Below are 17,208 nucleotides of genomic sequence, written 5' to 3' on the forward strand. Positions count from 1 at the left end.
CACAGCAATACCTCACCATGACTCTTAGCAATCATTTCCTACAGGACTGACATCCCTACTGCACAGAAGCCCCACACTAAGGGAGTTGGACACCTCACCTGCAGGTTGGAGATGATGCTCTCGAGCTGCTCGCTGAAGTGAATGGCTGCCAGGTCAGCTGCTTTACCTGGGCTCAGCACCAGCAGCTCCTTGGGGGGGGAAGAGAGATCAAATCAAATCAATTCCTTCTGACTTCACAGGCAATATAATTATGCAGCATCACCGAGCCCATCCACACTGTAACTGCACCTTTGCTGAGATGCAAGTGTAAAACAGTTAACACCATTGCACAAAGAGAGGTATAGAAAAAATAGAAGGGTAGTTGGTAAAAAATAATTTCTGAAAGTTGATGCTTTTGCTACACATAAGGCCTTGAAGAATACAAAACTCCTCACACCAAGAACCCACCTCAGTCCTAAGGAGAGGAAGTTATTCATTCAGTTTTCTGACAACTGCCTTTACCCCCTGTCAACAAGACATTCCCAGTGCCAACTGTGAGGCAGCAGGAAAGGGGAAACAATCAACCCTTGGGAATTTCTCAGTCCAATGGAAACAGTGTTTACCTGGCTTAACTGAACCAAACCAGAGGTTTAAAAGTGAGTTTCCTGTAACTGTTCACCATAACTGACACCTGTCCAGACATGAAAAAGCAATTTCTTTATTGTAATACAAGGAAACAAAAATCATCTAGATGCCTGTGGGTCTGCCTTCTGTCAAGCTTGAGCTAAAAGGCTTCATATCACACAAGTTTACACAACCTGCAATGCAAGCTTTTTGCTTCTAACCCTTCCAAATAAATGAGAGGCAACTGCTGCAAAACAACACTGTGCACCTGGTAACCTGTCCCAAAAGCCCTTGCTGAACCTAAAAACGAGAAAACATTTCTTTACTGAACAAAACCAACTGTCACAGCAGTAAAGAAAGAAAATTATCAGAAATGTACATCTGGGGAAAATCCCTTAGCAGTAGCTTGGCCTCCAGACAGACACAGCAGCCACTGAATACAGCCAAGGGCACACAAAGACTGGGGCAAAGGGAAGCAGGGAAGAGCCTGACCATCCATGAGCTCTTTAGGAAGAGCTGTCACAGCTGATGCCTTTGGTGAGGTTTTCAGAGGAAACCTGCCTGCCCCAGAAGCAGCCCTGCAGTGTCTGACCCCACAGCTTTACTGCACAAGCTCAGCCCCTCACTGTGTCCCCACAACTTTCACCCCACAAACCCAGGCAGTCCAAAGCACCCAGGAGATCTCTAAGCACAGCAGTGCAGAGGGACACAGAAAGGATGCAGTGGGACTGCCTTAATCCACTTCTCTCTCTTCTCCCTCCTGGGAGTCTCCAGGACTGCTGAAGGCAGGGCTGCCAGGCTGGAGGGAGCTGGTCCAATCTCCCTGTCTGCAATCAGTGCACCCTTCAGAGTCCATTCCCCAGCAAAGCATTTGGTGCTTGGGTTTCTATCCCCTCCCAGGTGTGAACAACCTGCAAACATGGTGCTGCTCAGACAGCCCTTGAGGAGACAGAACTGCCACAAGGCACATGGGTATGAGGGTAGAAAAGAACCCTTGTGTGACTGAAGAGAACAGAGTTTATTTTTTAAAGATAAACATCAATGAACAATTGCTGTGAGATGATGGGAAAAAATTAAAGTGGCACTGATGACAAACTCCACTTTCTGCCATAGAATCACCAGGAAATCCTCTCCAGACATTGCTGGTTTTGCCTGAAGAGGCTGATCTGCTGCATTCATAGCTCAGCAAATGACAGCTGTCCTAAGAGCTGAAATCACAGCTTCACTCCAGTAAAGTAAAGTATTATTTACTGTTCCAAGTCTTTTGAATGTCTGAGAGCAGGATTAACACAATGGAAAAGGACAAAAGCCCACAGCAGCCATCAGGCTGCTAAACCACCTGCTTTACCAGTCCTGGGAAATAAAAGATGCCAAAATGAATCAGGGAGCTGATCTCAGTGACAGTACCTAAGAAAGGTGACCCACAGAGCCCATCACCTGCCCAGCAGCCTCTGGGGGACCAGGGATGCAGCAGGGGAAGGAAGCAGACACAAGAAGCAGCACAGCAGCTGCAGCCTGCCCAGCCTGGAGCCCCAGCTGCTCTGATGAGGGTGCAATGAGCCAGGCCTGCTCAGAGCCAGCACAACCATCCCCACCAGTCCCACAGCCCTGCCAGTGCCTCTGGAGAGGGGCTGTGAGCTCAGGGAGCCACATGCCAGGCAGCAGCATTCCCAGGGTTTCTTTGTGCATTACCTTTTGAATCACTCTCCCTCCTGGTCCATTTTCTCATTAGTCATGCACTACTTGCAGATGCTGGTAGAAACTAAAAGTACTCTGGATGTGCCCATTAGCTTTTTGTCTGCCTCACAGGATACAGATTCTGCGGTCATTTTCTGCTAAGGAGTGCTGTCTGCAAGGCTTGTTTTACAGACAGAATTATTTTCCTGGCTTATCTCCAGATCACCCTGGTGGGAACTGACAGCACCTTACAGGAACTAGAAATATTACAGATTTCCCACACCTACTGACTGGACAATCATTTCAGACATCTTCATCCCCTGAAGCTGACAGAGTCTGAAAACATGGGGAAAATTATTAGTTGGAGGAGTCCAGCAGCAGCCTGTGTCTTACAGAGAAGTCATGACCCCATCATTCTCCAGGTTAGCAGTGCCAGGGCACCAGGGCTGAATGCACTCATCAGTGTGAAGAGCTGGATCCCACAGCCTGTGAGGTCAGTGATGTCCATACCCTGCCTTGCTGCTGCTGCATGCTCAGGAGATGGAACATTTGCTAATGGATCCCTCTCCTGACTGCCCATCACCCGCTGAGCAGGCACCATTACCCAAAGAGCAGCACTTGAAACCAGGAAGGCCAGGAAGGCAGCCTGACTCTGAGAGGCACTTACACTGATGTGGGAGAGCTCTGAGCTGACATCAGAGCTATCTCAACAGCTGTGACTCAGCACTGGACACTTGTGCTTTGGAAAAGCACCAGCACATCCAAGAGCCATCAGCAGGAGCTGAGGGACTGTGGGTGCAGGATATATCCCACCTACCTCTATGTGGTCCAAAGCTTTCTGCCACACCAGCTGCTTCTCCTCTGCACTGTAGCCAGGCATGGACAGGATGTTGTGGATGTAGTTGAAAACTTCTTCCTGTAAGGCACAAACCCATAAATGCTCAGTGTGTTCTGCAGCACCACTGACAGCACTGGCTTTTGGAAACCAGAGTGCTTCCAGCAGCCTTGGCATGACCTCAGGGCTAGTCCTCTCCAAGTAGTCAGGATGAGTTATCTGCAGGGAGGCTCTATGTCCCTAAAAAGTTCCTGAAGGAAAAGAGAGCCAAGGGGAACCTGATGCTAATGTGTTAAGCACTGAGGTCAAAGAGAATTGTTCTTCCCCTATCAGAAATGTCTTCCTCTTACCCACAGGGAAAAAGGACAGGACATCACTTGAGCTAGGAGCCCAGGCAGAGAGAACTCTGCCAGGGGGTAGCTCAGTTTTCCCAGCACATTCCTGAGCTCCTCCCTGACACTGGCCTCTCCCCCAGGCTCTCCTGCACTGTTCCCCAGCTCAGGTGCTCTCCTGTCTCATGGTTTTTGGCCACCTCACTATCACAACCTCCTCTTCTGATTCCTTCACCCACACAACGTTCAATACTGTGGATTTATAAGGACCTGGAGAGGTCACATTTGCCAGACTCTCATCCCAACTCATGTTGGTGGTAGGGAAGGGAACACCACAACAACTGTGGCAGGTGTGCATGCTGAAGGTAATGGCATAGAGATTGTAAGGGCAGAGAGCCTATGTCCAGGGGAAGAAATGTGGGGACCAATGGCAGAAACAAAAAAGCACCGCAGTTAGCCATATCTGCAGCAAATCCCACCTTGCACTGAGGTTTGATGTACCAGCACTAGATTTAAAAATAAAGGAAAATTCTGTAACTTAAAAACAACAAAAAAAAAATCAGCTCCTCTCCACTAGACAAACACAAACAGCTTTGACTACAACTAAGAAACCTGAACTGTTGAGGGCATTTTTAAGGTGATTATGCTAGAAGAGCAAGGCAGCTGTGCCCAGTCACTGTGGCCAGCAGCACAGGCTGCATGGCCAGGAAGCAGAAAGGCAGGAGCACCAGAGTTCCTCACCTTCCTCAGGGGATCCCGCAGGTAACAGCCGATGATTTTGTCATAGCGAAGCTGCCGCTCGTACATGAACTCACAGATCTGATAGCTGAAAGAAGGGAAACTTCCCAGGTCAGGAAAAGCACTCAGCTGAGCCAGCACCACAGACAGGCAGCATTTGGAAGTGTCTCACATTGGGGTTTTCAGCACACAGGCTGGGTGGCTCCAGAATGCTGGAGTGCCATTTGTACCAACCTCGGGCCAACCTCAACCCATCAGGGTTGCCCATCAAGCTCCCTCTTCTGGGAAATTATCACACAGAACAGAGAAAAGTGGAGTTACTCAGGGGAGAGGCAAGGGACAGAGGATAACAACTCTTAATGAAATCAGGTCTCACAGGTTCTGCTGTCAGAGATGATCTTTGTTTCCACAACACTCTACTCTAAGTTAGGTCAATCCACTACTTAATTGAAGAAATTCACTAAACATAACTCAACAATGACACAGGTTCCTACCTTCACATTTTAATAAACATCTTCAATATTTTGAGACTTTACATAAAATCAGATGTAACTGAGTCAAACCAAATCAAGAGTCTGATAATTAATATTACACTATAGCTCTTTCAGCTCTGATACAAGTGGCTGAGCTGGGGGGCCTAGCTGTCAAATTCTCTGGAGCAAGGAGAAAAAATATGTTTGCTGACTCTGAAAAATTTGATTGAGTTACTCCTTTCAGGCCACACAGGAGAACAGGCATGGCACACCTCCCACTGTTCTCCCTCTGGTCCTTTGTAGCATGGTGGATTGATTCATGCAACACCCAAACTCGGCCTGGATGAAGATGCCCCCCTGGCTGGCTCTGCTCTGGCACGACAGACTCCTTCTGGAATCATAAAGCATCTAAAGGAGATGCTGGAAATTTTCAGCCTTTCCAGACACTGTTTTTGTATCTCCTACAAGTGCCATGGGGATGGCTCCAGACCCCTTCATGCTTTTAAATCCACCTGTGGGTCTCACCCCAGCCAGGCATCTCCATCTGCCAGGGGTAGAGCACTCCAATAGGCAAATGTACCTCTGAACACAGCCTGGCCTCTAGGATAGGGAATGTTAAAACTCATCAATTCCCACAGAGTTTCTCCTGAAGGGTTTCCACAGCTCTACCCCTTCTTTTCTGAACAATGCTTCCTCTGAGAACACCCAGGAAAGAAAGTCTGGGACTAAATGTGAACATCTTAAATGAAGCATGATGTGAGTGCACAGGGAAAATAACCCCAAACACAGTTACAAAGTAGAAACAAGGAAAGTGGAGCCAAGAAAGATGTGTGGAAGAGATTTAAAGGCAGTTTTTATATATTGTGTCCAGTAACTCACAACTCAGCCTTCTCTGCCATTTGGATAAGGCGGCTCTCCTCAAACTGCACGATCCCTCCTGCCTGGAGCAGCTCCAAAAGGACCTGCAGGGATTGAACAGTAGTTGAACACCCAGTGCCTCTACAAGTCCACTGCTCCTGCTCCATAAAACATGGTAAGAACACAGGGCTGACTTTATTGATTTGTTAATTGATTGTCCTTTAACTATGAAGGACATGAGCTTATGAGACCTTTCCTGCCCTCTGTTCTTGCTCCTGCAGGCAGTGCTGGGGTGGGACCCTTCCCCTCCTGCTGTGCCCAGCACAGCCCAATATTCCCATGCCCATTCTCACCCCCAAGGCCAAGTTCTGCTCCCCAGCAGCCTTTGGGGGTGCTCCAAGGAGCATCCCTGGAAGGCTCTCACCTGCTGCCTCTCGGAATGCCGGGAATCATCATCGGGGCTGCACAGGAACTCCAGCACCTGCCAGGAGAGGGGGTGTGAGCCAGGCCTGCCTGGGAGCACAAACTCCCCAGCACCCTGAGCACCAGCAGTGGCACAGCAAACCACCCACAACGGGGCCATCTGAATGCACCTGGAACCAAACTGGGAATACTGGAATGGCAGAGAACTGCTGAAAGACTCCTGAGAGGGAAACACAGGACTCTGCACCAGGATCTAGAACCAAACTTTAGGGAACTTGGGGAACCTCAAGTTTCTGCTTCAGACTACACACCAAACAGCTGGCATCACTACACTGACCCAATCTCCTGGACTGTGCCATCTCATCAGGAAAACAGGAAATTATGTAATTCATAACATTTCATATATGTGGAATAAAAGTGTTTAATTCAAATCTGCTTACCCTCCATAGAGTTCTTCAGTCTTAAATTAGGATCAAGGACATAATATATTCTAATTCATTTTTATTAGTGCTCATACATCCCTATTATTATCAGTCAGTGAAGCCTCCTCCTCACTCCCAGGAATTTCTGTGATTAAGCTGGGATACAAAGCTAACTCCTGCAAGCTTTGGGCATAAATTGGGGTAAATTCTTTTTTCAAACAGCAGAGAAGGCAGTGGCCAGCTGAACTAAAAATTATCAACTACACTTATGTGCTCTCTAAGCTCACTAACGTAATTTTAGTTGATACCCCTTATGCCAACTTGGGTTGGAAGGGACCTTAAAGCTCATCCAGCTCCACCTCTCTGCCATGGGCAGGGACACCCTCCACTAGACCAGACTGCTCAGAGTACCATCCAGCCTGGCCTTGAACACTTGCTAGGATGCAATGCTGTTTGTCCCACAGCTCCAGCCAAGCTGAAACACTGTGTACTGTGCTTCCATGCTCTGTCCTACTCTGCTCCTGGGAAGCCACAACAACAGCCCAGCAAGAGGCCACCTGGTTACAAGGCACCAGCACCTCCAGACCTGCTCCAGCCTACAGCACTGAGCACACTCTGCAGGGGTGCATCCTGCTTGCAGTGCCACACACACTCAGGAACACTTGCCTGGTCAAACAGTGTCCTGTTGACAAACAAGGTGTTGTTGGGCTTGGCGAGCTGCCGGGCAAGGAAGGTAAAGAGACAGCCAACCTGTGATGGGGTGAAGTCCGAATTCTCCACCATGACCTGAGAAATGTTGGAGACAAAAAGGAAAAATAAACCCACAAAGAAGTGATTCTGCAGCTGCCTTTGAGAGAGTAACTGGGACAAAAAGAAATCCCTGTGAGCCATTGTGTGTCCTCCTACCCCAGACACCCCCTGCATGTCCCTGTTTTTCAGGTGTGAAGAGGCTCCAAACCCACATTTACCTCTGCCTCTGTAGCCTGTGTTGCTCATGGGACATGGAACACCTTCTGAGCAGAGAAATGCTGTCACACGGTTACAGTACAATTATTATAGGAGCAAACAACCACAAACACCTCATTTCAAGCCCCATTTCACCACTTAACTGTGGCATGCAAAGAACTACTCTAATAGCTAAGAAACAACTGCAGGTTTGGGGAAAGGTTTTTCTCACATTATGTTAGCATTAGTCTAACAATATTTAGAGAAATTTGTGACTGTGCTGACCTGAAATCACAGAAAAAAGGAATATCTAAGAGTCACTACAAAAGGGATTAGAAATCCAACAAGTGCTTTTGACCTGTCTGGTGTAAAAACCATGAGCCTGATGTGTCCTGACTTGGTGTCTCCTGCTTCAAAAAATCCTAAATCCCAAGTGAAAGTGAAATGCCCCTGTTTGGAGAGTCCCCTCTAAGAGCAGTGTGTTTAAGCTGGGAGGAAATCCATCACATGCACAACTCTGTGAGCTCAGACCTAAGAACTGCTGCAGCAAAGCCCATGGAGCAGCTCACAGTTCAGCATCTCACTCACTCGGAGCTGGGGGGAGTCCACTGATTTCCTCAAGTGACCCAGAGTTGCAGACCCCAAGAGATGCTAAAGCTTTTGTGACACAAGAGAGGCAGGCAGGCCAGACACATTACAGAATCACCAGCTAATGCAATCATTCTTTTCCAGTTTTCATTTTCTGTCAAAAAAGGCTATTTCATACAGGAGCCTAGTCAGAACAGCACTACCTAACACCATGAAATATTATCCACTGAAATATCTGGAGTGTTTTATTCATTTTAGCTTTGTTTTTGACAAATTATGTCCATGTCAGTATCTGTGAAGGTGAACATACTGCATCCCTGGAATAGAGCAACTTCCCAGAGGCTGCAGACCAGCCACATAGATGATTCATTTGGCAAAGTTTTGATCAGCATTAGCAGAATGTCTGTGTTCACCAAACTATTTCAAAAGCAGAGCTACTTCCTAGGTGTTTTCTTTATTGCTTATGACAAATTTAAATTGAAAGTTTCAAGAGTTTTTAAGTTTTATCCAAAAGGACAGCAGATTCCAGACCAAAGGACTGAGTTTTCTTACCACCACATTGTTTGCCTGAAGATGCAATGCTGCAGCCCTTCCAAAGCTGCCCTCCTGCCATGACAGGAACACATCCCCAGCAGCTCTGGAACACGGCTGCAGTGTGCCACCTCCTGCTAACAGCAGCTCAGGACACAAAGCAGAGGGGCTGAGCCAGCACCTCTGGGGTGCTAAAACACCCCTCAGAGCCACATCCTGCTCACAAAACCCCTCCCAAGTGGCATTGTCTCAGCTCCCTGCAGCAGCACTGCCACCCAAGTCACTCACTGTGCCCTTGTCTCATCTATCAGTGATGACAGGACAGGGAAATGCTACTTATGGTATGTTTATACATAAATGCTACTTATGGTATGTTTATACATATACAGCTTCCAAGTGGAGTCACTCATGATTAATGGTGACAGCTTGGAGGGGAAAGCAAACAGTGCCTGGCAGTGAAAGCTTTTAATGGGAACATCCCTTGTTGGGAACAGGGGCTGGGGGTGACAAGTGATTTCCAGAGCACCAGGCTGATAAGTGACATTCCTCTTCTCTCCTAAACTAAAGATAGGCCTGTCATCCTGGAAATGCTGCATCCCAGACATAGCATTGGCAGGCACAGGGAGCAGGCATTCAGCAGAAAAGCAGTGGCACCCTGCCAAGCACAGCTTACCTGGGACCTTTTTCATGCTCAGAAGCAATCAGGGAGGAGATTCAATGAGAAGCAGATCAAAATAAGCTTAACAGTGCAGAGATGAGAAATTTGACAAAGCATCACCCAGGTGAAATCACAGGAAAGGAGACCTCTCTGTCAGCACATTTAAAGTGCAGGAATCATCACTTCTGAATGTCCAGCCTACAGCTTTGGCTGAGGTGAATCCATGCTCCTGCCCAGCACCTCCTCAGAGGTGTCAGCCAGGGCAGGACTGCAAACACCTCCAGATTACAGCTGTACTGCAGAGCACTGCATGCCATCAGTCAGATACAAACAGTTCACTTTTAGGCACACTCACTTTCAGAAGAATGTCCACAATTCTCTGTTGATACTCCACAGCTTGCTTGTCATTCTTGAAGTCTTCAAAAGTCTGCAAGAGGCAAAGCACTGACACCTTGAGCAGAATCTCTCAGAATAACAGAAAACACAAAGCAGCAGCCACATCACAAATCAGCCAGTGTTGGTTTGAGTCCTTTCTCTGCATATCCCTAAACAGCAGGTTCCAAGACATAATTTGCTCTTTTGTAACTACCAAAATGATTTTTACACATTCAGGTAGAATTAATGGGTCCAAATAGACATAAGAAGTTCTAGAGATTTGGAAAGTAAGAAAGACAGACTTCCATGCAGGAGACAGAGACAGACACTAGAACACTCTTTACAAATATATTATTCTTGGTTTTCCTCTGTTTTAAAGACAGCCTCTGTTGCCAGAACTTTCACTGTGTAATGTCATGTTCACCACTCTGTATTTAATGCCACAAAGGACTACTGTGATTCTCTCTGATATCTTACAGGAAAAGCACCAGAACTGTTCCTTCCCTGAGCCAAGAACTCCTGGTTTAGCTAAAGCACAGATTTATTGACAGGAACCTCAGTGATGATGGGAGAACTGGCAGAGCATTTACCTCTCAGAAAGCCAGGGTCTCTTACCAGAGCCAGCACGTTGAGGAACTCCCGTGTGTCAAAGTGCAGCAGGGTGCGAACGTAGGGATACACCTCCTCATCCACTGAGCCCTCAGCTGAGTGCAGCCTGATCAGGAACTCAAACACCTGACAGGACAAGGCAAGCAAGGACAGCAGGTTTCCTATGGATTTCAGATAACTGGGAGCACAAGTGTGTGGGAAAGCAGCACTGTTATCTGCTTTGTACTTGATGTTTAAAGCCCCTTAGGAGTCCATCGGTTCTGATTTGAGTGGTGTTTTCTGTTGCTTGTCAGCCCCTCCTAAGACTCACCAACCAATTTAAGATCAATCAAAACTTCAGATCAAACAAAAATAAAGGCTTATTTATACTTGCAGATAGAAGTGTATGAAATTAGAAAACTCCCTCTCCCCGTTCCTGGCAGCTTTCCTGGGAAGCTGTGCAACTCCTCCTTATCCAGGGCACAGCTCCTCCTTGTCAGCAGCTCACTTGGGAAGAGCCAGTCAATCTGCCCCCTCACTGTGAGGCACAAAGCTTTTGGCACTGCAAAGGCTGACTGAGGTGCTTTTCAACTCTTGTCTCTTCCACTGACTTTGCAGTTCATGAAATTTGAGGGCATCTTCCAAAATAAACTCCTTTTACTGAGCCCCTGTTTAGACTGTCCCAGGGAAGCCAGAGGGCAGGGCCAGCTGCAGGAGTCTGAGCCAGGCTCACAGCAGAGCTGGCTGCCAGCAGCAAGGGAGCAGGTGGCTCCAGGCTGGAGCAGCACTCAGGAATATGTGTCAGGTACACACTGGGATCCCATGGAAAACTGACAGGCCGTGTGTTCTCCCAGCCACCCTCTGCAAGTGTCATGTTCCCCCATTTACTCCTGCTCTGAGCTCATTTCTGGCACCACAGTGGCAGTGAATCCAGCAGGATTTAGCAGCTTGCCTGTCAGATCCACACCTCCCCTGCTGACCTCTGGCAGCTGGGAATGCTTAAGAAAACAAAACAAACCCACCAGACACAAAGGTGTTACTTAAACCCAGCTCTCAGGAACACCACCAGGAACCACAGAAAGGAGAGGCTGAAGGCTCTTCCCAGGGCTGCTGCTGCTGGCTGGGCTCCTGCCTCCCCTCAGAGCCTGAGCAGGAGGCAGCCCAGCAACCCTGGGAGAGGGCAACAGCCAGTGCTTGGCCCAGCAAAGTGAGTGGGCTGGTGTGCACAGCTGCTGAGGAAAGGCTGCAGGAACCCAGAGCTACCACGTACATAGAGCTACGAGTTCTGAACTAGGAAACAAAATCCATACACAAAAAACTCACAAACAAAAACCCACTCCACATACAAAAACTGGCTCTTCCATTGTACTGTAAAGAGGAAGTGCAAAAGAAAAAGCATTTCCTTCTCACTGGAACCCTGAAACTGAAGTGAAATGCTAAAAGCACAAAAAATATTTGTTGTAAAGCTAGCCAGAAACTTAGGAAGAAGTTTTGTCAGTACAAAAAGCAACGATAAGTAACATCCTGTTTCAAGAAATTGCCAGATTAGTCCAAAGGAGTCAAAATCCTTCAAGAAGTCTACAACCAAGAGCTACTTAGAGACATTTCTCCCCAGAGTCAATCCAGTGTCATTCGCATTTGAAAACAGGGAAGACTCTCCCATATTTGACACATTAAGTTTGTAACCAAGAAACAGCTACACATTTCTGGTAACTCTGTGGTAATGAGCAAGGCAAAAAACCCAATCACTGAGAACTCTGTGTTTCCACCCCCCAATTTACAGCTGAAAGAAAAATATTATGTTTAAATGTTCAGACTGCAATGACTGTTTGATTTCATCAGTTAAAAACTAATTTTTTAATTACAGCAGGATACACTCATATCACAAAGAGACAGTTATCAGACTGATAATAGCTTTCCCTTGGAAACCCATGCAACAAGATATATGCAGCTTTTTCTAAAAACCTCATGCAGGAAAGCTGCCTTCCAAGAGGTTTCTCACCTGATTTTTCACCAGAGGTACCAGATCCTCAGGAATATCACCCAATGGGTATGCACGGCCTGCCAAGCAGCAGCTACAGAAAAAGAGGGGAAAGGTTCTTTTTTGAGGCTTTTAATATAGCTGACATTAAAGACATTGAGAAGTGTTCATTTTTTTACTTAATTTTCATAAAATTCTCAATTTTAGGAGGCTGGAGTAATGCAGAAGGTAACTTCACAATCTTGCACAGACTCCAGAAAGGGGATTCACTAATGAATCCTGTGCAAGCTCCTGCAATTGACAGGGAACCCAGCAAGGAACAGCTGAGCTATCCCAAAAGGCAGGGCAGAACATGGCCTGCTACAAAACATGAGGCTACTGAGCCCTTGGTCAAGGAGCTCTGTGTCTCACACAAAACAAAACCAAATAGTGAAAATAAAAACCTGCATCAGCAGTAACTTGGGCTCAAGCCTCCAACTTGATGCCTCCTATTCCTGCACACCACATGCAACAGGAAGGGATTTCAAATTTAAGTGAGCTGTAGTGGGTACCCACTGCTATTTTACACAATCTCTCAGAATCTGAAGCTCCCAATAATGTTCTGCAACTACAGCAAGTTTAAAATCTGGTGCCACCACTAGACAACCCCTCACACTTTCTGAAGGACCTTACCTGATGTACACAAGCAGTTTGTTGCCCATCACCACCTGCTCATCTACAAAACAAAAATTATTCATCACCCTTTCTTCACCAAGACAAGAGGCAGAGATGCAGTTCTTCTCCCACAAAAACAGAGTTGATCACACAAAGTAGAGCAGCTTTACAAACAGTACTAGAACACTCTTCTGTTCTCCAAGCCCCTTATATTGGGTATGCATTCCCTTTTGCATCTCTTTGTTGGAAGTGACTAGGGATATTCAAAACACCAAGTATCAAAAGTGGAAACCTTAAAAAGGAAAGCATTCTGTACCTGTGAGAGACTTTCCAGCATTCAGTGGAGGAGCAATGACTTTGAACAGCTTCTGTAACAAGAAAAAAGGCAGTGCTCAAGCAGCTGGAAAAGCTCAAAGCAAAGAACCTGTGTGGTTTCAAAGCAGAGATCAGTGGGGTGTCTTCCCACAGAAACTCTTTATCACCATGTCTTCTAATTAACAGGCACAGAGGACTCCAAGACACTGCAAAAGATGCTTTTTACAACTCATGTTATGAAAAAAACAGCTTTCATTCCATTATCTCTAACCCTAAGCACAGGCCACACTAAAGCAAAGCAATGTTCAGCAGTCCCAGAGGTCAGTCAAAGCATAACCCATCAGCTCCACATCCTGTTCCTGTATATCCTGGAACAAACACTTCCACCACTCAGCAGGGTCACCAGAGCCTAGTTTGGGCATGTAGAATGAGGATTTGTCTAAACACTTGCCTCCAGAAAGCAAAGTTATTTATACTCATAGAGCTACTGCTCAGTTTTCAGAAGTCCTTTTTAAAATTATGACCACCTAAAGAGCCTCCTTCCTTAGAAAAATCAAATGAGATTACAGCTGCTAAAACTTAGGCAGGCGAAGATTTTCCCATTCTAATGGTCCCAGCTCTCTATTTCAGCACTACTGAGAAAAGCACCAGCAGTGCTTCCATGGTGAAACACACTGGGGTTATAGAGCCATTGGCACATCCCCAGAATAACCAGCAGAACCAACAGGGCCTTCAGAGAGCCTTACAGTGAGTCCTGTGCTTCCTGCTGAGAGATCTCTTCCAAGTGCTCAGAACAAGGCCTGCCTTAAGCAAGGGCTGTTTCTGGCCTTTTGTATGAATTGTGCACATGCAGACTCCTTCAATAATCATGTTATTATCTTCTGCTGCTTTTCCTTTTTATTTTATTAACATAACTGTATTTCCTGCCGTAATTCTGCAGAGGATTTCTGCCTCAGCAGGGAATTTGGTGTTCTAAAGCACAGTAATTACAAATCACGTCTCTCCCATACTGCATCCAGTGCAATAAACTGCACATATCACACATGATTCGCCCCTTGAAATGGAAATTAGCAAGAAGGCAGAACACAGAGAATAAAATAAGGCTTTGGGTTTGAAATGCTGTTTCTCAGGAAGAATGTGTGCAGAACATCCCAGTGGGTGCAGGAGCAGCTCTCCTACCTCCATGGGGCTGATGAAGTCGTTCATGCCGCTGTTGTAGACGTAGATCATGGCATCGTACAGGCGGTTCTCCCAGCACAGCAGAACCACCTGCAAGGCACCAAAGCACAGGCCAGCTACACACAGCTGCTCCCAGCTCCCAGCTTTCCCACTCCCCAGGCCCTGTCCTGGCACTTCCATCATCCAAGAGTACAACTTAAAGCAGAATGAGAATGTCCACTTTCAGAACCACTCTCTCTGAAAACCCCAAACTCCTCAAAGGAGTGTTCAACTTAGCAAGCATGGAATCTCACTGTCTGGAGTCTAACATTCATATGAGGTTAAAGAATAAATTTTAAAAATCAAGCTCTTCAAAAACCTTGCTTGCAGCAGTCTGGCTCGGTTAGTGAATGATAACATCAAGTTTCCAAGCACTTCACCCTTGAAATGGAAAGCCATGGCATCAGAAAGAGGACTGCTGAGCAGGAACCCCTCCCTGCTCCACTGTGCAGAATCAAGTACCCGAGCTGACAAACACAACTCCAGCTTTCTGTGCTCCTGCAGCCTTGGGTGCCAGGTAAGGTACTCAGAATGGGAAAGAGTGACTGGGGATAACCCTGAAGGGTTTTCCAACATGTTCAGCTGCTGATGCATTAACCTAAGCCAGGACAAAAAGTGGGGGAACAAAACACAGCCACAGTGTACAATTCCCAACTCCCGGAATTTGATCCCAGGGACACAGGGAAACCCCACATACCATCCTACACTTAGAAGGACAAGATGCTGTAACTGCTGATTTATTCAGAGGAGCTCAATATGCAACACAACCACTCACCTGCTGGATGTCTAAACTGGTGATATCCATATGCACAATGCAGGCTTCCAAGTTTTCCAACCTGTTCTTGTCTTGGAAGTGAAGCAGCAAGTCTTTCATCACTTGAGCTGTGATTCCCATCAGCTTATCACTCAAGATATATGGCTCCAAGCACTCCAGAAAGATGCCTTTGGCTACAGAGTTCTCACTCATCTTGTCATATATCTGGTTAAATAACAGATCCCTAGGAGGAAGAAGTTTAGTTATCAAATAATTTTATTAAAATCTCCTTGCTTATCTATTTTCCTAGGGCTCCAAATTAAACTCCATTTCCTCTGTATTTCCCAGGCTCAGGAACTGAATGCCCTCTTCAGCTCCTGTACTGGGGCATAAATCAGCTATGGATGTTGCAGCAAAAAAAGTGCTGCTAGAAGGGAAGCAATGAGAATGACAGAAAAATCTATCAAGGCAGGTTCTTGGTTCAAAGCAACTTTTCTTCCTCAGCACATCAATGCAAATTTAAGAGACAGTTTTGGGTGAGCAGTGGGTTCCTAACTTCAGTACTGGTTTTTAGGCACTCCTCTGAACTGTGATGTGACATGGGCCATGGCATGATGTGATACAATTCCTCTACACCACGTGGTGTCACAGGAAACAGCACTGGGGGCTACCTGGGGTGTGCCCTGGGGACAGGCCAGCAAGGCCAGACTTACATGCGCTGCAGCAGGAGACAGTAATCCACAATGACAGGCACCACATCCTGGGGAGCAAACACAACCAAGTTGTAGGGACTGACTGGCAAAAATCCTGCCAAGCAGCACATCCTGCAAAGCATGAAAGGCAGCCTGGCCAACACAGAGCAGAAACAATGAGGTATCTGACTCAGCTGGTGGCTGGCACAGTTACAGGTTTTCCATATGCTGATGCATATGGAAAAAAAGCTCTGCTGACACTCCTGCAGAGCACAGAGAGCACACGGGTTCTGCTCTGCCACCCACGATACCCAAGTCTGATTTTGTGAGGGCATACAACAGGTGAGAGCTGAGCTGAACCACAGAAAGGTTTTTTCAAAAATACACAAGTAATGTCTGAAGCAAAACAAAGTTAATTAAAAAAGCTAAAGGATTTCTACAAGAGTCCTCTGAAACACCATACCTGAAAGTGCTGCTCCATAACCTGGATTTTTCCTTGGTCAGGACATTTCTTCAGAGTCCGATCGGTGTAATGGAGAAGGATTTCAACCATCTGAATTACAATAAATAAGAAAAGTCATTCAAATCCTCTACTGAGAATAGGATTGCTTGGTAGCACATTGCAGACTGGCTTGGGGCTTGGCAGCACTGTAAGCTCTGCTGTCCCATTCTGGGTATGAAGTGCTGTGGGCAGGAAGGAGAGGGCTGCAAGAGATGGTGGTGTGACAAAGGCACACAAGGGCTCAGAGGGATACTGAAAGCCCACACCAACTTTAACTGAGCACAGAGCTGGGCAGCCTGTCCAACAGCCAGTTCTCAGGCTGGTGAGCACACCTGAAGCACAAGGCTCATCTGGGCCATGACTTTACCCAAAGCTTAAGTTAAAGTATATTACACAGAAAAACATAGATATCTGCAAATATAATAACAAGAACACAGCACAGCTAAATAATTATTGCAGTAAGTGTGTACTTTAAACACACCCCTCCCAGAAGCAAGTTCCTGTAAAAGCTGAACTGGATCAGTTGAAGAGTTATTCCATGTCCACATAAACACAGAGCAGTTTCCATCCTCAGAGTCAGCAAGTCACATACTGATGGACATGTGCCAAACAAAGGTCAGGGAACCCCAGAGTTGCCTACACAAAAGGTTTCTCTTCACTGTGAGGGGACCAGAGATCTCCAGGCCTGGATGAGAATGTCTCCTTTTGGATTGCTAATGCTGCAGATTTTACCTTCACCTCTACCCAAATGGTATTTCCAAGTTTTTTCTAAAATTCTGCTCCTAATTTCAGCAAGAGAGGAACATGTTCATGTTCTAGAGTTAGTTGGATTAACTCAGGGAGGACAGAAACTGTTCCTTTCAGGAACTCAGTATCACAGCACACATGAAATTCCAGTTGGGAAGAGCTCAGGGACTCACTCTGTCAGCAATGACTGCTTTCCTCTTGCTCGTGTCCCCAGTCAAGCCTACAAAGAACGAAGGAATGAGGTGAAAACCAAAGCTTTTCTCATCTAAGCTACCAGCAGAAATTAAAAAAAAACTCCA

At 46.5% G+C, this 17,208-nt stretch overlaps 1 protein-coding gene across 1 annotated transcript in view; it reads right to left on the reverse strand.

Annotated features, from left to right (window-relative positions):
• Positions 1–17,208, reverse strand: part of VPS8 (VPS8 subunit of CORVET complex) — a 67,961-nt gene that overhangs the window by 28,923 nt on the left and 21,830 nt on the right. The window contains exons 18-33 of the mRNA XM_074546961.1: positions 17,083–17,129; positions 16,124–16,213; positions 15,682–15,728; positions 14,990–15,212; positions 14,176–14,265; positions 12,998–13,049; positions 12,700–12,742; positions 12,049–12,121; positions 10,074–10,193; positions 9,439–9,510; positions 7,028–7,147; positions 5,941–5,997; positions 5,538–5,620; positions 4,189–4,273; positions 3,098–3,196; positions 99–188 (exon numbers count right to left, since the gene is read on the reverse strand). Coding sequence (XP_074403062.1) covers positions 99–188; positions 3,098–3,196; positions 4,189–4,273; positions 5,538–5,620; positions 5,941–5,997; positions 7,028–7,147; positions 9,439–9,510; positions 10,074–10,193; positions 12,049–12,121; positions 12,700–12,742; positions 12,998–13,049; positions 14,176–14,265; positions 14,990–15,212; positions 15,682–15,728; positions 16,124–16,213; positions 17,083–17,129 — 1,391 coding nt within the window. The remainder of the gene's footprint in view (positions 1–98; positions 189–3,097; positions 3,197–4,188; positions 4,274–5,537; positions 5,621–5,940; positions 5,998–7,027; positions 7,148–9,438; positions 9,511–10,073; positions 10,194–12,048; positions 12,122–12,699; positions 12,743–12,997; positions 13,050–14,175; positions 14,266–14,989; positions 15,213–15,681; positions 15,729–16,123; positions 16,214–17,082; positions 17,130–17,208) is intronic.

Source organism: Zonotrichia albicollis, chromosome 9 (assembly GCF_047830755.1).
Source record: "Zonotrichia albicollis isolate bZonAlb1 chromosome 9, bZonAlb1.hap1, whole genome shotgun sequence".
NCBI classification, from domain to species: Eukaryota; Metazoa; Chordata; class Aves; order Passeriformes; family Passerellidae; genus Zonotrichia; species Zonotrichia albicollis.